Raw genomic sequence first — 23435 nt, 5'->3', positions numbered from 1 at the left:
TTCGCCATCACGGCCCCGTTTTGTCTTCAAGAATACTTTTTAGGCAACTGGGCCACCGTAGTTACTTTGCCGACGGAAAGTGGTGAACGTGTGGTATCTAGCTAGCTAACTACTTGAACAGGTGAAAGTATGTTTTGAATTACATTTTTTATGTATTAATATTTTCCACTCAAACATACCCAATGCAATATTTAATGAACTGATTTGATTTAAAAATTATAAAAAGCATGAGTTTCATGTAAACGAACCATAATACGAGCTAGCTACTTAGCGTCGTTAGTTTACAGCTGCAATATGTAGCTAGCAATTTAGCTAGAGCTGTTTTATCTGACTGAGCTAGCTAGGCAACAACATTCGATGTTTTCTTTGAACCAAGCTAATCGGACGACACGGTTTCTTTCAGTAGCATAAGTTAATAAGAACGTTACTTTAGCTAGATACGTTACCGAATGCCCACTCCCCTCTGCGCCAAGTTGTACATTTAGTTTGAAAGTGTCAACCGACTATAAAGGCAACCCAGTTAGCTAAATAAGTGAAATGCCAATGCGGGACAGGTGGATGGGTAGTAGCCCTTCATCGTGACTCTCAGTTCTATTCCACATAGCTAAATCATTGGACGAAGAAGTCGTCTTCTGTACGGGGGAGTTTTTTTGAGCGCCCCGACGCTCTCTCGGAACATTAACACCATTTGCGGTACGGTTTTTGGAAGCATAAGGACCTTAATATCAGCGAGAAATCATTTTCACAAAAAACGTTACACACCGTTATCGGGTTAGGGATCCCACACGGCCATATTTCCATGTTACAGCGCTTATTTACGGAAAGCAGAAGACAGTGGACTGACTACCTGTGCTAATTAGCTATCTGTCTCCCCGAACAGCCTGCTCTCATAGATTAGACGTAACGTGATCAACGTAAATCCATTGTATTCAAACAGATACGATATGTTTGGTATGGTTGGTCGGGTGTATAAAGCAAACGTTCGAATCTCATCATGGACAATTTTAGCAAATTAACACATTTTCAACTGCTTACCTACTTTTTAGATACTTTACAACTACTTAGCGTGTTAGCTAAACCTAACCTTATAATTTTTTTAGCTAACCCTACCCTAACGTAAACGTCTCCCAATGGTTTCGCGTTCAAATCTCATCCCGGACAACATTTGCATTTAGAGCAAATTAGCAACTTTTCAACTACCTACTTTATTTTTTTGCTACATTGCAACTACTTAGCATGTTAGCTAACCTTAACTCTTTTAGCTAACCTAATGAACCTAATTCCCAAACTTAACCCTAACCCCTAGGCTAGCTGACGTTAAGCTAGCATATGTTAGCGTTAGCCAAAAAGCTAACATTAGCCACAACAAAATCAAATTTGTAACATATCATACATTTAGCAAACGTACATTTTTCAAATTCGTAACATGTACGAATTGTAATTTGTAATGTAACATACGAAATGGTAATAGACATCCCCAAATTTAATACATACCATATTAAATGTAACATATGATACTAAATGGAGTGTCAGATTTTCATACAGAAAAATTCAAAATGCTCTGAGACCAGGTTGCTCCGAATACCTGTGTGTAAACTGAAGACAGATGACACAAAAATACTGTCGGCTTCCACTGTGTTAACTGATTTAAATCTGTGTACATAAGTGTGTATTTAGCATTTGTGAAATTATTCTGATGTGATCTTTTTGTTTTTAGAACAGAATTGATTCAAGTTTAGATGAAGTATTTGTCTGTTTTAGAGCCAATTCACCTTCAAGAGCCAATTCTAGAGCCAATTCACCTTCAAACAGAACATGTTAAGTCCTTGGACTATAAGGAGTAACGTTAGGCACCTTTAGTCCATTGGGCAAGTGCAGCAGCATCAAGTGATATGTAAAACGAATCTCCACCCATCCAGCTAGCTAGCCAGCAAGTGCTTTACTACTTTGATTGCTCGCTAGGCTAGGCTCATAAGCTACATAACAAAAGTTGTCTTTTAGTTGAAGATCAGAAGTAGGCAGGCTAGCTAATTGTAGAACCAGGCATTCACATTGTATTGGGCATATAATTAGGAATTAGAATACTATACTGAACAAAAATATAAATGCAACATGTACAGTGTTGGTCCTGTGTTTCATGAGCTGAAATGAGATCCCAGAAATGTTCCATACACACAAAAAGCTTATTTCTAATGAATTTAAACAATTTATCTGCACTGTTTGTTAGCTAGCGAGCCAGTTTTAGAAGAATGATTCATTTGTTTTTACATTTGTATTACCTGCAAATACAGTGCATTCGGAAAGTATTCAGACCACTTCCATTTTTCCACATTTTGTTACGTTACAGCTAGTGATGCACCGATATGACATTTTTGGCAGATACCAATATACGATATTTTCCTTGTCAAAAATAACGATACCGATATTTACAATTTTAGTGGCCTTTTAAGCATTCTATTACAGTTAAATTAACACACACACACACACGGATGCAGCAGTCTAAAACAAGTGATTTGAAAGCATAGTGTAAATTCACCTGAGCGCTTCAGGTTTTTGATAGAAGAGGTATCATTTCATATTTTTAAATGTAAGGTTGTCTAACTATACAAATACTTTTTGAGATCAACTGACACTAACCAAAGAGTTTATCAAATTGAACAGCTCCTGTTGAACAAGTGTAAGATCCGGCCATGTTTGGAAGTCCCATAGGGCGTCGCAGGGTAGGCCATCATTGTAAATAATAATTTGTTCTTAACTGAATTGCCTAGTTAAATAAAGGTTGCACATACTACACAGACCAAAAAGTTATTTTGTTGGCATTTACTTATGTCCCCATTACCAGTAAAACATAATCAAAACTTATTTCTTTCACTTATTTGCTGTTTGGTTGTTCATTTGTTCAGTCATTTCATTCTCAACCAGGATTTCTAAGGAACGCCGTTTGGGTCTTTGCATGTCAAAAAAGATAGCCGTCAAATAACACTATTTGACGTGTCAAATAATCTTGTTGACCAATCAGGACCTGAATATAACTGCACGTCACATAATTTGACGCAGTTATTACACGTTGATTACACTATCACTAGTATTTCATATGTCAACGATTCATCGATACGTATGCTATCATGCTGGTAAAGTTGTCTCGCGCACATACATTTCTGGTCATAAAAAAAAGCTAGCTAGCTCATGATGCAAACAATGTTCTTCCCCAAAAACATAGCAAAATGACAATCTGTCTCAGTTGCTATAGTTAGCTAGCTAACTATATAGCTAGGTGTCATCTAAAATAACCCTAATTTACAAGACAGTTCTTATTTGATTAATGGCGGTCGGACCCATCTGTGAAGCTAGCCACAATAAGGATTAGCCACAATAGTGGACTTTGCAGTTAGCCTTCAAAATAAAAATGTCATTGACAGTGATGCAAATGCATACAAATAGTAGAATTATTCCATAATTGAATAGATCATGCTAAACGAGGTTGGATTGTTGTTGTATAGAGTCAACAGAAGACAATCATTTGTTAATTTGACAAAAATCTGTTGAAATCACAGTGGATGTATTATACTTTAGAATTGTATTGGGGGCATACTTATTTTAGTGTACAGCCTTTCCTATGGATTGTGGATCAATGACATGGGGTATCAGTCTACTCAGTGACACCCAGAGAACATTAGCATCGTTGCTCTTATTGCAGGACTCTGAAACAACTGAATTGAGCCACATTTATTGTCAACCTATGTGTATTGAACACTATTCCAGAGGGAAAACAATACTGCGTGGATTAGAGGTCGACATTGCCGATTAATTAGGGCTGATTTCTTCTGCCTTTTTGGACACCGATTACATTGCAATCCACGAGGAGACTGCATGGCAGGCTGACCACCTGTTACGTGAGTGCAGCATCAAAAGGACCTTGTGGCTGCAAGGAGCCAAGGTAAGTTGCTAGCTAGCATTAAACGTATCTTTTGATAAAACAATCAATCTTCACATAATCACTAGTTAACTACACATGGTTGATGATATTACTAGGTTAACTAGCTTGTTTTGTGTTGCATATAATCAATGCGGTACCTGTTAATTTATCATCGAATCACAGCCTACTTCAACTTCGCCAAACGGTTGATGATTTAACAAAAGCACATTCGTGGAAAAAGCACTTTCATTTCACAAATGTACCTAAACATCAATGCCTTTCTTAAAATCAATACACAAGTATAATGTTTTTAACCCTGCATATGTAGTTAAAAGAAATTCATGTTAGCAGGCAATATTAACTAGGGAAATTGTGCCACTTCTCTTGCGTTCAGTGCAAGCAGTCAGAGTATATGCAGCAGTTTGGGCCGCCTGGCTCGTTGCGAACTGTTTAAAGACTAATTCATTTTCCAGAATTTTACATAATTATGAGAACATTGAAGGTTGTGCAATGTAACAGCAATATTTAGACTTAGGGTTGCCACCCGTTCTATAAAATACGGAACGGTTCCATATTTCACTGAAAGAATAAACGTTTTGTTTTCGAATTGATTGTTTCTGCATTTGACCATATTAATGACCTAAGGCTCGTTTTTCTGTGTGTTATTATGTTATAATTAAGTCTATGATTTGATCTTTGATAGAGCAGTCTGACTGAGCGGTGGTAGGCAGCTGCAGGATCATAAGCATTCATTCAAACAGCACTTTACTGCATTTGCCAGCAACTCTTAGCAATGCTTGAAGTACAGCGCTGTTTATGACTTCAAGCCTATCAACTCCCGAGATTCGGCTGGCAATACTGAAGTGCCTATAAGAACATCCAATAGTCAAAGGTATATGAAATACAAATGGTATAGAGAGAAATAATCCTATAATTCCTATAATAACTACAACCTAAAACATCTTACCTGGGAATATTGAAGACTCATGTTAAAAGGAACCACCAGCTTTCATATGTTCTCATGTTCTGAGCAAGGAACTTAAACGTTAGCTTTTTTACATGGCACATACTGCACTTTTACTTTCTTCTCCAACACGGTTTTGCATTATTTAAAACAAATTGAACATGTTTCATTATTTATTTGAAACAAATGTTATTTATGTATTATATTAAGTTAAAATAAGTGTTCATTGTTCATTCAGTATTGTTGTAATTGTCATTTATTACAAATACAGTTGAAGTTTACATACAGTGAGATTTGAGTCATTAAAACTCATTTTTCAACCACTTCACAAATTTCTTGTTAAGAAACTATAGTTTTGGCAAGTCAGTTAGGACATCTAATTTGTGCATGACACAAGTAATTTTTCCAACAATTGTTTGCAGACAGATTATTTCACTTATAATTCACTGTATCATAACTCCAGTGGGCTAGAAGTTTACATACACTAAGTTGACTGTGCCTTTTAAACAGCTTGGAAAATTCCAGAAAATGATGTTATTGCTTTAGAATTTTTTGATAGGCTAATAGACATAATTTGAGTCAATTGGAGGTGTACCTGTGGATGTATTTCAAGGCCTGCCTTCAAACTCAGTGCCTCTGCTTGACATCGTGGGACAATCAAATGAAATCAGCCAAGACCTCAGAAAAACAATTGTAGACCTCCACAGGTCTGGTTCATCCTTGGGAGCAATTTCCAAACGCCTGAAGGTACCACGTTCATCTGTACAAACAATAGTACGGAAGTATAAACACCATGGGACCACACAGCCGTCATACCACTCAGGTAGGAGACGCGTTCTGTCTCCTAGAGATGAATGTAGTTTGGTGCGAAATGTGCAAATCAATCCCAGAACAATGGAAGATGCTGGAGGGAACTGGTACAAAAGTGTCTATATCCACAGTAAAACGAGTCCTATATCGACATAACCTGAAAGGTCGCTCAGCAAGGAAGAGGCCACTGCTCCAAAACCGCCATTAAAAAAGCCAGACTAGTTTGCAACTGCACATGGGGACAAAGATGGTACTTTTTGGAGACATGTCCTCTGGTCTGATGAAACAAAAATAGAACTGTTTGGCCATAATGACCATCATTATGTTTGGAGGAAAAAGGGGGAGGCTTGCAAGCCGAAGAACACAGCATCATGATGGGGGGGGTGCTTTGCTGCAGGCGGGACTGGTGCACTTCATAAAATAGATGGCATCATGAGGGAGGAAAATTATGTGGATATTGAAGCAACATCTCAAGCCATCAGTCATTAAGTTAAAGATTGATCGCAAATGGGTCTTCCAAATGGACAATGACCTCAAGCATATTTCCAAAGTTGTGGCAAAATGGCTTAAGGACAACAAAGGCAAGGTATTGGAGTGGCCATCACAAAGCCCTGACCTCAATCCTATATAAAATATGTGGGCAGATCTGAAGAAGCATGTGCGAGCAAGGAGGCCTACAAACTTGACTCAGTTACACCAGCTCTGTCAGGAGGAATGGGCTAAAATTCACCCAACTTATTGTGGGAAGCTTGTGGAAGGCTACCCGCAATGTTTGACCCAAGTTAAACAATTTAAAGGGAATGCTACCAAACACTAATTGGTGGCAACTTTTGACCCACTGGGAATGTGATGAAAGAAATAAAAGCTGAAATAAATCATTCTCTCTACTATTATTATGACATTTCACATTCTTAAAATAAAGTAGTGATCCTAACGACCTAAAACAGGGAATTTTTACTAGGATTAAATGTCAAGAATTGTGAAAAACTGAGTTTAAATGTATTTGGCTGAGGTGTATGTAAACTTCCAACTTCAACTGTATGTATGTGTGTATAGATAGATATATATATATATATATATATATATATATACTGCTCAAAAAAATAAAGGGAACACTAAAATAACACATCCTAGATATGAATGAATGAAATAATCTTATTAAATACTTTTTTCTTTACATAGTTGAATGTGCTGACAACAAAATCACACAAAAATAATCAATGGAAATCCAATTTATCAACCCATGGAGGTCGGGATTTGGAGTCGCACTCAAAATTAAAGTGGAAAATCACACTACAGGCTGATCCAACTTTGATGTAATGTCCTTAAAACAAGTCAAAATGAGGCTCAGTAGTGTGTGTGGCCTCCACGTGCCTGTATGACCGCCCTACAACGCCTGGGCATGCTCCTGATGAGGTGGCGGATGGTCTCCTGAGGGATCTCCTCCCAGACCTGGACTAAAGCATCCGCCAACTCCTGGACAGTCTGTGGTGCAACGTGGCGTTGGTGGATGGAGCGAGACATGATGTCCCAGATGTGCTCAATTGGATTCAGGTCTGGGGAAGGGCGGGCCAGTCCATAGCATCAATGCCTTCCTGTTGCAGGAACTGCTGACACACTCCAGCCACATGAGGTCTAGCATTGTCTTGCATTAGGAGGAACCCAGGGCCAACCGCACCAGCATATGGTCTCGCAAGGGGTCTGAGGATCTCATCTCGGTACCTAATGGCAGTCAGGCTACCTCTGGTGAGCACATGGAGGGCTGTGCGGCCCCCCAAAGAAATGCCACCCCACACCATGACTGACCCACCGCCAAACCAGTTATGCTGGAGGATGTTGCAGGCAGCAGAACGTTCTCCACGGCGTCTCCAGACTCTGTCACATGTGCTCAGTGTGAACCTGCTTTCATCTGTGAAGAGCACAGGGCGCCAGTGGCGAATTTGCCAATCTTGGTGTTCTCTGGCAAATGCCAAACGTTCTGCACGGTGTTGGGCTGTAAGCACAACCCCCACCTGTGGACGTCGGGCCCTCATACCACCCTCATGGAGTCTGTTTCTGACCGTTTGAGCAGACACATGCACATTTGTGGCCTGCTGGAGGTCATTTTGCAGGGCTCTGGCAGTGCTCCTCCTGCTCCTCCTTGCACAAAGGCGGAGGTAGCGGTCCTGCTGCTGGGTTGTTGCCCTCCTACAGCCTCTCCACGTCTCCTGATGTACTGGCCTGTCTCCTGGTAGCGCCTCCATGCTCTGGACAATACGCTGACAGACACAGCAAACCTTCTTGCCACAGCTCGCATTGATGTGCCATCCTGGATGAGCTGCACTACCTGAGCCACTTGTGTGGGTTGTAGACTCCGTCTCATGCTACCACTAGAGTGCCAGCATTCAAGTGACCAAAACATCAGCCAGGAAGCATAGGAACTGAGAAGTGGTCTGTGGTCCCCACCTGCAGAACCAGTCCTTTATTGGGGGTGTCTTGCTAATTGCCTATAATTTCCACCTGTTGTCTATTCCATTTGCACAACAGCATGTGAAATTTATTGTCAATCAGTGTTGCTTCCTAAGTGGACAGTTTGATTTCACAGAAGTGTGATTGACTTGGAGTTAAATTGTGTTTAAGTGTTCCCTTTATTTTTTGGAGCAGTGTGTATGTATATGTGTATATACACACACACACACACACACACACACAGAGAGATCGGCTTTTTTTGGTCCTCCAATCGGTATTGGCGTTGAAAAATCATAATCGGTCGACCTCTAGCGAGGATGTTTTGGAGTCTGATAACTCTGAATATCTTGGCTACTGAGTAGACTGTTACTCCATTTCATTGATCACCAATCCTTAGGTAAAGCTGTACAGTGCAATATGAATGTCAATACGCACAATAGGCTGTCTGGGGAGGTGATTTCACACAGTCGCGCGATATGAGCTACAACGCTAATATTTGCGTAAACTCTAAACAGTTCTGTGGGTGTCACTGAGTGGACTGATACCCCATTTCATTGCTTCACATTCCAACCTCTTAACATTTTCTAGTCTAAATATGGCATTATTCCACCAATTGTAACTTTCTGCATCACTTTGAATTAGGTACTTTTATTTTGAAGGCAAACCGCAATTTCCACTATTGTTCCCAATCCTTATTGTGGCTAGCTTCACAACACAAGCCGGTCAGGTCGAGCGTCACTAGCCAGATGAAGCTAGCTGGCTGCTTATAACGTTAGCTTTGGGCAACAAGGTTAAGTAGCTGGCTAGCTGTTCAATTTCAATATGTGAAGAATTTGCTGTCGAACAAATAATGCTTTATTACCATTGCGGTATTGTAAACACATCGTTTGTTGCCGGTGTTTGCTTGTTTGCAGGCTCTTTTTTTTTTTGCAGCTTTTACAGTGCTACTGATAGTAGTGGTGGCGCTTGGCTTGCACGTGCAAATTCAGAACACACAACATGCTATAATAGAACTGTGTTGTTTGACGTGTCAAATGAAAAGCTTATTTAACTCGTCAAATTGTGTTATTGTCAAATTTGTGTTATTTGACGTGTCTTTTTTGACACGCAAAGACCCAAATGGCGTTCCATAGTATGTCGTGAAGCTGATAGCAGTGACGCTATTACTGTAACTCCAGTAGGGCAACATCTGAACAATAGCGCACTTGGTAACGTTAGTATGTACTGGTGCTCGATCAGTTGCCAACATCACCCACGACAGAGAACAGTTGATTGTCAAGGGCAATGTATTCCATTATTCTTGGCGTTAACCTCTTACATCTAGATGTTCCGCTAGCGGAACACCGCTCCAATATCCAATGATAGGGCGTGGCGCGAATGACAAATTCCTCAAATCCGAAAACTTCAATTTTTCAAACATATGACTATTTTACACCATTTTAAAGACAAGACTCTCCTTTATCTAACCACACTGTCCGATTTCAAAAAGGCTTTACAACGAAAGCAAAACATTAGATTATGTCAGCAGAGTACCAAGCCAGAAATAATCAGACACCCATTTTTCAAGCTAGCATATAATGTCACAAAAACCAAAACCACAGCTAAATGCAGCACTAACCTTTGATCTTCATCAGATGACACTCCTAGGACATTATGTTATACAATACATGCATGTTTTGTTCAATCAAGTTCATATTTATATCAAAAACAAGCTTTTTACATTAGCATGTGACGTTCAGAACTAGCATTCCCACCGAACACTTCCGGTGAATTTACTAAATTACTCACGATAAACGTTCACAAAAAACATAACAAATATTTTAAGAATTATAGATACAGAACTCCTTTATGCAATCGCGGTGTCCGATTTTATTATTATTTTTTTTTTAAATAGCTTTTCGGTGAAAGCACATTTTGCAATATTCTGAGTAGATAGCCCGGCCATCACAGGCTAGCTATTTTGACACCCACCAAGTTTGGTACTCACCAAACTCAGATTTACTATAAGAAAAATTGGATTACCTTTGCTGTTCTTTGTCAGAATGCACTCCCAGGACTTCTACTTCAACAACAAATGTTGGTTTGGTTCAAAATAATCCATAGTTATATCCAAATAGCGGCGTTTTGTTCGTGCGTTCAAAACACTATCCGAAGGGTAATGAAGGGTGATGCGCCGGCGCGTATCGTGACAAAAATTTTCAAAATATTCCATTACCGTACTTCGGAGCATGTCAAATGCTGTTTAAAATCAATTTTTATGCCATTTTTCTCGTAAAATAGAGATAATATTCCGACCGGGAGACGTCGTTTTCATTCAAAGACTGATGAAATAAAAAATGCCCATCAATCTACAAACAATACCCCATAATGACAAAGTGAAAACAGTTTATTTTTTATTTTAGGAAATGTATTAAAAATGAAAAACAAAAATACCTTATTTACATAGGTATTCAGACTAGGGTTGCAAAATTCCAGGAACTTTCAATAAATTCCCTGCAATCCTGGTTGGAGATTTCTAGATTTCCTGAACCGGGATTTCAGGAAAACCAGGGAATTTATTGAAAGTTCTCTGAATTTTGCAACCCTAATTCAGACCCATTGCTATGAGATTTGAAATTGAGCTCAGGTGCATCCTGTTTCCATTGATCATCCTTGAGATGTTTCTACAACTTGATTGGAGATGATTTGACAAGGCATACACCTGTCTATATAAGGTACCACAGTTGACAGTCCATGTCAGAGCAAAAACCAAGCCATGAGGTCGAAGGAATTCTCCATAGTGCTCTGAGACAGGATTTTGTCGAGGCACAGATCTGAGGAAGGGTACTAATACATTTTGGCAGCATTGAAGGTCCCCCATAACACGGTGGCCTCCATCATTCTTTAATGGAAGAAGTTTGGAACCACCAAGACTCTTACTAGAGCTGGCCGCCCAGCCAAACTGAGCAATCGGGGGAGAATGGCCTTGGTCTGGGAGACGACCAAGAACCCGGTGGTCACTCTGACAGAGCTCCAGAATTCCTCAGTGGAGATGGGAGAAACTTACAGAATCCCAACAATCTCTGCAGCACTCCTCCAATCAGACCTTTATGATAGAGTGGCCAAACGGAAGCCACTCCTCAGTAAAAGGCACATGACAGCCCAGTTGGAGTTTGCCAAAAGGCACCTAAAGTACTCTGACCATGAGAAACAAGATTCTCTGCTCTGATGAAACCAAGATTGAACTCTTTGGCCTGAATGCCAAGCGTCACATCTGGAGGAAACCTGGCACCATCCCTCCGGTGAAGCATGGTGGTGGTAGCATTATGCTGTGGAGATGTTTTTCAGTGGCAGGGACTGGAAGACTGGTCCGGATCGAGGGAAAGATGAACGGACAAAGTACAGAGATCCTTGATGAAAACCTGCTCCAGAGCACTCAGGACCTCAGACTGGTGTGAAGGTTCACCTTCCAAAAGGACAATGAGAGAGGGACTCTAATCTCTGCCAAATGCGCTTCAGCAAAGTACTGAGTAACGGGTCAGAATACTTATGTAAATGTGATATTTCTGTTTTATTTTTATTACTTTTGCAAAAATGTCTAAACCTTTTTTGGGTTTGTCATTATGGGGTATTATGTGTCGATTTAAGAAAAAGTAAATAACAAAAAGTAACATAACAAAATGTGGAAAAAGTAAAGGGGTCTGAATACTTTCTGAATGCACTGTATGCCAAACAATCCATTCAAACAACGCATTCAGTTGAGGATAGGACTTAGACAAGTTCTAAATGCAACAAGAACTGATATTGTATCATAGTATTCACAGCTTTCTAAGAACCAAATTGTAGACATTTCTGGTCTGTTTAGATATATTCTAGAGGTTATTTACACAACACCCCCCTGTATAATTTGGATTTATAAGTACAGTGCCTTCAAAGTATTCACACCTCTTTACATTTTGCGTTAGTCTGAATATGAAATTGATTGTCACTGGCCTACATAATAATCCATAATGTCAGTGGAATTATGTTTTTAGACATTTTTACAAATTAATTTAAAATGAAAAGCTGAAATGTCGAGTCAATAAGTATAGTATTAAACTCCTTTTATGGTAAGCCTTAAGTTCAGTAGTAAAAATTTGCATAACAAGTTACCTAAGTTGCATGCACTCACTCTGTGTGCAATAATAGTGTTTAACATGATTTTTGAATGAGTACCCCATCTCTGTACCCCACGCATACAATTATGTGTAAGGTCCCTCAGTCGAGCAGTGAATTTCAACCACAAAGACCAGGGAGGTTTTCCAATGCCTCGCAAAGAAGGGCATCTGTTGGTACATGGGTAAAAATATAAAAGCAGACATTGAATATCCCTTTGAGCATGGTTAAGTTATTAATTACACTTTGGGTGGTGTATCAGCACACCCAGTCACTACAAAGATACAGGCGTCCTTCCTAACTCAGTTGCCAGAGAGGATGGAAACTGCTCAGGGATTTCACCATGAGGCCAAGGGTGACTTAAACTGCACAAAAAACTGAGGATGGATCAACAACATTGTAGTTACTCCACAATACTAACCTAAATGACCAAGTGAAAAGGAAGCCTGTACAGACTAAATATATTCCAAAACATGCATCCTGTTTGCAATATGGCACAAAAGTTAAACTGCAAAAAAGGTGTCAAGGAAATTAACTTTATGTCCTGAATACAAAATGTTATGTTTGGGGCAAACACTACACATCACTGAGTACCACACTTCATATTGTCAAGCATGGTGATGGCTGCACATGTTATGGGTATGTTTGTCATCGGCAAGGACTAGGGAGTTTAAGATAAAAAGAAATGGAATAGAGCTAAGCGCAGGTAAAATCAGTTTGCTTTCCAACAGACACTGGGAGACACATTCACCTTTCAGCAGGATAACTGCATTCAACACAGGGCCAGATATACGCTGGAGTTGTTTACCAAGACAACATCGAATGTTCCTGAGTGGCCTAGTTCCTGAGTTGCAAGACTTGAATGGCTGTCTAGCAATGATCAACAACTAACTTGATAGCTTGAAGAATGTGCAAATATTTTACAATCCAGCTGTGCAAAACGCTTAAGAGGCTTACCCAGAAAGACTCACAGCTGTAATCGCTGCCAAAGGTGATTCTAACGTATTGACTCGGGTGTAAAATACTTATGTAAATTAGGTATTCCTATATTTAATAAAAATGAAAAAGTTCAGCAATTTCTAAAAACATGTTTTTGCTTTGTCATTATGTGGTATTGTATTCGGGCTACAACACAATGTAGATTAAGTCGAGGGGTATAAATACTTTCTGAACACTGTATTTGACAATATTACAGGTTAACAATAATTGTAATACACGTAACATCACATGCCTGCCTTTTTATTTTCCTACATCAATAAAATCAGGATTATGCCTCTGTCATTCTTTCCAATTAGACTGGTTTGGATTTCTTCCTGACCAATATGGCTGCAATTTTCATCCCGTTCTGAAAGTTTTAGGCTTCATTACATAGTCCTCTAGTCATTTAATAGGATCTCTATGGTATTGGCTCTGTTTTTCTGGCTTTCTTTTTGTTTATTGTTAGGGTTGCACTGGAGAGGTTCAGATTAGAAAGGTTTTGTTATGCATTGCCTAATTTGATGTGTTTTCTTTCTGCGTGTATCTTGTTTGTTGTGTAATAGGTCAGCAGATGGCATCAGCAATGATCTCCGTCCACACCACAGCTTCTCGCTTTGCCTTGCTTCAGGTTGACTCTGATTCGGACTCCGATTCGGAGTCAGGAAAGACCAGAGGTGGCCGGGACTCTGGAAAGGGTCGGCCTGGGAAGGCAACAGAGGGGAAATCCACCGCGAGCAACGGCAAGAAGGAGAAGAGGAAGAAGAAGCGAGAGCAGCAACAGAGCGAGGCCAATGAGGTGACTGGCAGAGGCATTTAACCTCCTCGCTGAACACCAATTTCTGGTGTTCCCAACGTCAGGTCTCAAAGGTTTCAGTTTTACTATTTCACCTGAGCTTGTGGACTGATGACTCCTGTCTCCTGTCCCCAGTTAAGGAGTCTTGCCTTTAAGAAGCTCCCTCAGAAGTCCTCTGCCCCGCTCCCCTCCCTGTCTCTGCAGGGTGTGGCCAATGAGCTACTCCATCCCGCGGCAGGGGACCAAGCCATGCCCCCGGAAGGCTGGCAGCAATGGAAACAGAGGGACTACCAGGTAGAACCTGACAGATCTCCCTCCCCCCCGATCTGAGATGATCAAATAGGTTTTAGAGATATGGTGAAATATGGTCCTACAACTACATTTATTTTCTTCATATCTACATGATTGCTTAAGGGTTGTTTCTGAACAGGGCTCATGGTCACACCTGACATGGTGGGCATGAATGGGCATTACAATTTCTTATGGATGTTACCCTTACCTGATATCCCCCAGCTAATCCCATCCTTAATCTTCATCTTTGTTTCTGCCCAATGCAGTTAACGAGTGAGCTGTATGAGGCAGACCTGGAGAAGGCACTGATTATGAGTAAACTGGAGTTTGAGGAGCACAAACAGGTACCATACTGCCCCATTGCAGCACTAGAGCTCTGCTACCCGAACCCGATGGACCCCGACATTATACATCGTGTTTTCATCAATAACTAGGTTACTGGTATCACTAAATTGATCATTAACATTTTGAAGCCTAGCCATTTGGTTGTGCTCTGCTGCGCAGTACATGTCATGGTGTCAGGAGTTCTTCAACCTTGTCAAATATAAGACCAGAACATTGTCTTATAGAGATTATTTTAATGAAAATAATAATGTTCCTTGTGTTTTGTTGGTTTAGAGTGATGAAAAGTCACTCGTTTATCACTAACTGTTCTCTGTCTCGTCATTGAGCAGAACAGCAAGCAGAGGTGTTTCTATAGATACTCGCACTAGCAGAGATATGCACAGAGCGCATTCAGTGGAGGAAACAAGGTACAGGCAGACGAGCAGCTAATGGATACTAACAGAGGAAGTTATTTCTGGGTTCGGCCAGGGCCGGTCCTTAAATTTGTCAGTAGCAATCAGGCATGAGTAGGGCCTGAACGCCGTGGGCATGGGTATACAGCACCCTGTCACAAAACATCTATCATTAAACGATAAACATAAATCAGAACCATAGAACTACACACATATGGCTCTGACCAAAATGTATATTTGTTTGATGAGGAAATGAATGTTCCATTAAAGCAGATGCTGTTCTTTTTTAAATTGCCTCCTGTCAGGATGATGACGGAACAGATACTCCCTCTCCCAAGTCCCGAGGAGGAGCAGCGGCAGGGAAGAAAGACAAGAAGAAGAGCCAGCAGGGGAAAGACAAGAAGATGACCGTGTCTCTGAAGGACTTCCAGGCAGAGGGGGGTGAGACCAGCAGTGGTTAGAGCTACACTTATGTTAAAGGCCCAGTGCAGTCCAAACAAATACAGATTTTCCTGTGTTTTATAAATATTTCCACACTATGAGGTTGGAATAATACTGTGAAAATTATAATAATGCCATCTAAGTGTAAGAGCTGTTTGAAAAGACTGCTTGAAATTTCAGCCTGTTTTGGCCTGCCTGGTGACATCAGGTGGTAAATTTGTTAATATATAACAATAACGTGTTTGAACAAACAGTGAACTTTCTGTACCCCCTCGTCTCTCTCAGTAACTTTCCATACACATATTTCCTGTTCCCCTTAATCAATAAATTAGTTAGAACCGAACAAGACCAATAAGAAAGAGTTCCAAACCTCTGCCAATAATAATAATTTGATGAGTGCTTATTTGTCCTATTTCAGACATGTACAAGTGTGTATGTGTGAATTTGATTTATTTTTTTATTTTTTTTACATATCACAACTCTCCCTGAGACAGCCTTTGGAGAGTGGGGTCACGGCCAGGGTCTGTCGTTATCAATGGCGACTTTGGAGCAATTAGGGTTAAGTGCCTTGCTCAAGGGCGCTGTTTTCTTACCTTCGGTTCATGGCCCAACGCGCTAACTGCTAGGCTACCTGCCGCCCCAATAACCTCTAGTTTTCAGATTTCCACTCCCCTCTCAGACCAGTACCAGACAGTCCTACCTAAATTCTTGCTTAAGAAATTACGCTTGGAAGAAGCTATATTTGTTTCTTTTTTTTTACCAGAAACGATTTGACTTTCAGGAAAAAAAGGCTGCATTGGGTCTTTAACATTGAGCACTGCCCCATTTCATCGATAGCAGTAACACTAGGACTACTTGTTTAGCAATCAACTTTGAGCAGGTGCTGCGTATAATATGCAATAATTCTGTTTTCTCAGTGGCCCCACTCGTGTTATTATTCCGTTTTTTGACGACGTTCACTTGACTTGTTGAATTCTCCTTAAAAACCACGATTCTCCTTTACAGATCAGCTGAGTAAGAAGCAGGAGAAAGAGGTGAGGTATGGCATCACTGTTGTATTCGGTGTTTGGCTTGCAGTGCTTCGGTCGAGGGTTTTAAACCCTGTAATGTAAGGATGAATGTAATGGACAGGTGGTGATATGACATGAACTAGCGCAAATTGTGTAGGCTGTGTGTGTGTGTGAGTGATTTTAATAATTAAAATGCTGAATCCACTCTCCAGGAGCCCAAACTGCCCACACCTCCAGAAGACAAGTTCTTTAACAAGCTTGAGGATGACGTTAGCAAAATCGTACAGCAGGAAAAAAGACGGGAGCAGTTTTCTAACAGCACTGACGCCGAGGTCACGACTTCAACAGAGCATGAACCGGTGAGACCGGCTGCAAATCAGTTCATTCCAAGTATTTTGTGTTCAAATTATATTCGACCATTGAGTGACTGCTGATGAGGACAGGGTAACTCTATCTCTCAGAGCCTAACTGTGACTCCCATCACACCTCCCAGGACCCCCGAACTGAGCAGCTAAAGGACGACTTGGAGAAGAAAGACCAAGAAATCGAGAAGTTAAAGAAGGTCATTTCACAATGGGAGGTGAGTCGTTGGATGAATACTGTACTGGGCTTTGGATGGAGCATGTCAAGAAGACAGAATAGCGCCATCTGGCATTTACAGTTGGTGTGAACGTGTTATTGTTCTTGATCCTCAGGTGAAATACAAAGAAGTGAAAGCCAGAAACTCCCAGCTCCTGAAGATGTTGCAGCAGGGAGAGAGTACAGCTACTGCACTCCTAATTCAATCTGAGACTATATAGTAATCCGTTACTGATGCATTAGGTAGGCCTACTTGTTCTCATTCTTTCTCTTCCTCTCTCCACAGTGAAAGATAAAGCAGAGATCTTACTGCAGGTGGAAGAGCTTCTAAATATCAAAGAGGAGCTGTCTTCACAGGTGTGTGTGTGTGTGCGCTGTGCGTGTGTCTCAAACCATTAATCGTGCGCAAAGCTGTCGTCCTGGTTGAATGACATTTATTTCTCTCTCCAGGTGACATCACTACATGCCTCACTTGAACAAGAGAAGTCGAAAGTGAAAGGTTTGCAAACAGATCCGCCAAAACACCATCAGGTAAGACGTCACACAGATACTCCTCGCACTTGCAAGTAAAACTCAATACAAAACACATTTAGTGTATCTCATAAAGTGTCCCTGTCTAAAATCAAACCAACAGCTCACGCCTGGTTCAGAGAGAGGGATAAAGGCTGCAGTGTAGAATGACCCCAGTTTGTTTGTTGTGCTGTTCAACCTGTGTAAAGCAGTGAGTCGAATGGGATCTCTTTTAAATTTAAGGTGTGTGTGTGTTCCACTCTTAGAGCAGACAGGAAGTCACCTCTAGGAAGATTACCAAGGTAACAGTGCAGCAGCAGTAGTCCTCACTCTCCAGAATAGTACACAAAACAGAACCATTCACTCTGTCCAACTCATATGAGTGATTCCCCCCCAAATTTGTTTTTACTTAATGTATGAATATTGACAAATCTAATCATGAATATTGAAAACAAACCACCATTTTAGATTTGGAAATGTTTTCTATATGTTGTTGAACATAATATACTCTATGGTCATATCAAAGTTACAGAGTGGGATCTCTGCTACTTTTAGAGTTATGATCCAATTTGTAAGCGTTACCAACCGAATGAATGTGAAAATAGATTTAAAATGGTCGCCCTCTGCTGGTGACTTGCAGGATGTGCATTTATACAAGTAAAAGGAGGACTGTGATTGGTTACATTGCCTACCAATTTCACTGTGAAGTATGGGCCAAATCTTTAAAAGTAGCAGATTTCCCACTCTGGAATGTTGATATACCTGTATAGTATATTATGTTTAGGGCTGTCAAACGATTCAAATAATTAAATCGCGCTAATGGCATTAGTTAATTTGCTCAAATTTGGCCCTAAAGAAAGATTTTAATTTAAAAAGTAATGCATTGAGTTACAGGCATACTTTGATTTGATTGTAAGGGACGGAAACACAGAATTATCTAGGCTACATCAGAATGTTTTAATAGCATTTTCACTATAAACAACACAAAAGGCATTGTAACAAAAGGCTATTAATGCTCCCAATGTAGGCTCCCAAGTAGGCCTACTCCCGCTTATCAATGTTCTTGAAGTTTAAGACTTGCTCACACACAGCTTTAAGTACTGTTAAAGCTTCAGCCATTCTTAATGAGTGTGACTACAGGGGAAAAAATGACTGGCGCTATGGATACAAAGAGCTTTTAAACCATCTGTACAGTTCAGAGAACTTTACACACAGGCCTACACACTCTCCCTCCCTCCTCACACCCTTTCTCTCTCTCTCACACTTATGACCTAAACTCACAAAAGACGAGCGTGCAAGGCGTGCGTTTTAGAATGCATTGTTTTGAATTATAATGACCCAACCGAAGCCGGGTGGACGGGTTGTCAGCTTTGATGCATCACTTTAATTACAACGTGTCTCTCTTTTTGCGTTTTATCGCTGTAGTCACACAAAACAATAAAAATGTTGTCATGATTCACTTTCTTTTCAAGCTCATTTGAATTGGAAAGGTAGGTAAGGGTTGAGGCTTTACCACACATGCTAAATTAGACCAATTCATCCACTAATGGAAACATCGCTATGAGCAAAGATTATTGGAGATATGGACTATCCTGCTAGCATACAGTCACTGTTATGCCTGTCCCGTCTTTTCCACCCGCCTCACTCTGCTTGCGCCGCCCAACGCTTATGGTGACTTTTTGAGAAGGGTGCAACTGCAGCTAACAATTCGGGGCGTTCCTGTATGTGGACATTCCTGCATCTGCATAAACCCCTCTTTATACTTCCATTGGTCAGTTTGTAAGCTATGACTCCAGTACATAGGTGTGAGGCACGGGCGATCTACTACAGTAGATTGTAGTCATGCACCATAACGTTGGATGCAAACCGCCAATAAACCCCACAGAAGAAGAGGCAGGGGCTTCAACGTTAGGGGGGGCTGGAATTTTGCGGGCTGCAGTTGCACACTATTGGAGTTTTACTGCTGCTTTACCCCTGCTCTCACACACATCCTTTAACACAGTGGTTCTCAACTGGTTTTGCCTGGGGACCCAAATTTGACAATGACAATTGAGTCGCGACCCAATATTATGGACTGTTACATTTTATAATGTTGTGTTGCAGCTGCCTTCTTGGGCAGGTTTCACTTGCAAAATAGACTGTCTCAATTGTGATATTAAATAAAGTCATTACACAGCTAATTTAACTGAGAAAACATTTATTATCAATTCAGCAGAATAAGCCATTTTAATCAGGCGACCAGTTCAGGAGTGGGGTGTACTAAATGATCATACTCAGAACATGACATCAAAACCAGTCCTATTAATGTTCATGAACAGAAACACATACCAGTGTTTGAAAAAAAATAAAACAGTTTTAATAATCATTAGCAATTTTGAATCATCAATTATCATGACAACCTTAAAGTTTTTGCCCTTGTAAAGTCAGCAACAATAAGTGGTGCAGCAGTATCCTTTCAAAATAAATTTTGGTGCGAAGGTTACCTTTTTAAAATCCTCCCGCGACCCCCCCCCCCCCCAGTTGAGAATCACTGCTCTAACACACACACACACAATCATACACACCCCACTCTTACATATGCAGCCTACAGTACTTTGAAGCAGTAGCCTATTCCTTTTCAGTTCTTGCAATCAAAATGTGTACATAGTCAATGGTCAAGTTATCATGTTGCTAGGTAACATGACTAGCTAAACAATGTAGTTTGTTATAAAACCCAAAAATACTGACTCCAGAGTAGTTTAAAACGACCCGCGACATGCACACGAATCCTAGGCAAAAAAAATAAATAATACCTTTGGGAATATTAAAAAAATATATATATTTTGTAGAATGGCACATGGTCTTTAGTGATGTTAAAGGCGCAAGCATTGACTGGTATGGCTGCTGTCCAAACTCATAAAAGACACTCTCGTCCACTTACCCTCGCCTTATGCCCTTGGGGGAATCCCCGTCGCCATCTTGGCGGGCGGTCCCACTAATTAGCAACGTTAGCCCCTCAACCCTCGTTTTTATTCGAGTTTGCAAGTGTACAATTATGTTCACTACGGGGCCTGAAACTCCCCTTAATTCAAATTGCAACGATTGTACATCCGCTAAGAAGTCAGCGAAAACTTAAACAACATCAATGGAGAAGTCAACATACAAGTGTAAGTAAAAACTAATGCAAATAAGTTAGAAATGGTGCAAATAATGCACATGACGGCACAAACACGTCTCGTAAAAAGTAAATATGTTTTTATTTGGTTATCTTTTGGAAATTGTAGAAATAAAGCATTTTCCTTCTACAGAAGTTCCAGCTAGGCAGGCTAACGTTAGCTAGCAAATTAATTAGCTAACTATCATATAGTAGGCGTATATTAATCATTATATATTTAAAATAAGTAGACATGCACTCATAATTGACTGTAGTGCGTTTAAAGTCCCCACAAGCTACCGGTGGCTAAAAACACAATCATCGCGGGATGAACGAGTGACGAATTTCCGGGCAAGGGCGGTCCATTTTAAAGATCATTCCTTCCTCTCTCGCCACTTTCCCTGCAAGTGTGTACTTGTCCTGATACGTCATCAGAAGGGTCTACTTAATTTGAGGCCAGAGGGGATAGGGTGTCTTAAGTGTTTGGACTGTAGCCTAGATTTGTTCCGTGTTGTGTTCTGCGCTTAAAAGGGGCTGTACGGATAACACGTGCTCTTGAAAGGTTCCATGCAGTGATGAAATGGAGAAGTGATTAACAGGTCACGCGTTAACATGTTATTAGGGCTTTAACGCTATTCGTGTTCATTTGTCAATATTCTTCTTTTTTGTTGTTTTTTAAATCAAAATACTACTCATGTTACCAAGTAAGCGGTAGAGCTTCATATAACACCAATTTTTGCTTTGTAGCACCTACAGATGAAATATTATAGAGTCTCAAAGGAGGCCTGGTTAATGCCAAAATGTCATAAATATACCAACTTTGATTAATTACTTCTCAAGTATGCTGAACTGTTAGTGTATTTCAGTTGAAGGATATTAGTTTGGTAACAACTTATCATGAAATGTCGAATCTCCTGAGCTGTCTTAAGCCCTTGGAGACAGTCAAGCCCCAGACAAGCGGACCACCAAACTAACAATGTAAGAAACGTTCTGTACTCACTCCATACTTTCTGGTCTCCTCTGATTGGCAGGGAAACAGGAAGGGGAAAAAGGGTTCAGAGCCTGATCTATGAAGACCGCAGAGGGATGAACATTGACTGCAAAATACAACAAAGCAAAGCACTCCTATTCTTCAGGGTCTATTTGTTTGTATGGTTATTCTCTTCTCTCTGTCTTCATGCACTATGCATGCCTTGTATACCACACACACACCAACTCCTGGATGTGCCGCACTGCAGAAGTTATTAAAAGGCTTGTAATGAAGGCTGTACTGATTTAAAGATATGTTTTCTGTTGACTGACATCGCAGCTCCTCTTTTGGTCTGGTATGGAGCTTTATTGTTCTGGTCTGCTCCCCGCCTTCTCTGGGGTGATGCCAAATGACAGTTGTGACTTTTTTTTTTCTTTTCACTGCAAGTTAAATAAACTACTTTTTCAGTGTAAAATCATGTCTCCTTTTGTGATATTACTATGTGCTAATGGTACACAAAAGATGTAAAACTGTTTTTGGTGCTGAGGAGAGTTTAGTATCTTTTAGTGGAGCCTCTTCATCACTCATGACATATCATATACAGTCGGAAGTTTACATACACCTTAGCCAAATACATTTAAACTCAGTTTTTCATAATTCCTGACGTTTAATCCTAGTAAAAATTCCCTGTCTTAGGGTCAGTTAGGATCACCACTTTATTTTAAGAATGTGAAATGTCAGAATAATAGTAGAGAATTATGATTTATTTCAGCTTTTATTTATTTCATCACATTCCCAGTGGGTCAGAAGTTTACATACACTCAATTAGTATTTGGTAGCATTGCCTTAAAATTGTTTAACTTGGGTCAAATGTTGCGGCTAGCCTTCCACAAGCTTCCCACAATAAGCTGGGTGAACTTTGGCCCATTCGTCCTGACAGAGCTGGTGTAACTGAGTCAGGTTTTTAGGCCTCCATGCTCGCACATGATTTCAGTTCTGCCCATACATTTTCTATAGGATTAAGGTCAGGGTTTTGTGATGGCCACTCCAATACCTTGCCTTTGTTGTCCTTAAGCCATTTTGCCACAACTTTGGAAGTATGCTTGGGGTCATTGTCCATTTGGAAGACCCATTTGCAACCAAGCTTTAACTTCCTGACTGATGTCTTGAGATGTTGCTTTAATATATCCACATAATTTTCCTACCTCATGATGCCATCTATTTTGTGAAGTGCACCAGTCCCTCCTGCAGCAAAGCACCCCACAACATGATGCTGCCACCCCCGTGCTTCACGGTTGGGATGGTGTTCTTTGGCTTGCAAGCCTCCCCCTTTTTCCTCCAAACATAATGGTCATTATGGCCAAACAGTTCTATTTTTGTTTCATCAGACCAGAGGACATTTCTCCAAAACGTATGGTCTTTGTCACCATGTGCAGTTGCAAACCGTAGTCTGGCTTTTTTGTGGCGGTTTTGGATCAGTGGCTTCTTCCTTGCTGAGCGGCCTTTCAGGTTATGTCGATATAGGACTCGTTTTACTGTGGATATAGATACTTTTGTACCCGTTTCCTCCAGCATCTTCACAAGGTCCTTTGCTGTTGTTCTGGGATTGATTCGCACTTTTCGCATGGTGTTTATACTTACGTACTACTGTTTATACCTTCAGGCGTTTGGAAATTGCTCCCAAGGATTAACCAGACTTGTGGAGGTCTACAATTGTTTTT

The 23435-nt window shown here is 40.5% G+C and overlaps 1 protein-coding gene across 7 annotated transcripts; it reads left to right on the top strand.

Moving 5' to 3' along the window:
- Positions 1-22189, top strand: LOC106580166 (G kinase-anchoring protein 1). Of its 7 annotated transcripts, none has more exons than XM_045704303.2 (13): positions 59-121; positions 3763-3937; positions 13814-14046; positions 14179-14337; positions 14601-14678; positions 15377-15527; positions 16518-16546; positions 16735-16881; positions 17016-17102; positions 17218-17281; positions 17388-17458; positions 17552-17632; positions 21776-22189. In XM_045704303.2, exons 3-13 carry the CDS (start codon positions 13822-13824, stop codon positions 21815-21817), a joined length of 1134 nt encoding a protein of 377 aa, XP_045560259.1. In that variant the 5' UTR covers positions 59-121; positions 3763-3937; positions 13814-13821; the 3' UTR covers positions 21818-22189. The 7 variants fall into 7 exon arrangements, with proteins under 7 accessions (XP_014016396.1, XP_045560257.1, XP_045560258.1 ...); XM_045704304.2 differs by having other exon boundaries at positions 67-127; XM_082966184.1 differs by having other exon boundaries at positions 70-127; positions 15377-15512.
- The last annotated feature ends 1246 nt before the right edge of the window (positions 22190-23435 follow it).

Source organism: Salmo salar, chromosome 20, assembly GCF_965601325.2.
Source record: "Salmo salar chromosome 20, fSalSal1, whole genome shotgun sequence".
NCBI classification, from domain to species: Eukaryota; Metazoa; Chordata; class Actinopteri; order Salmoniformes; family Salmonidae; genus Salmo; species Salmo salar.
Note: the sequence above shows the minus strand (reverse complement) of the source record. Positions and strands in the feature narration are given on the sequence as shown.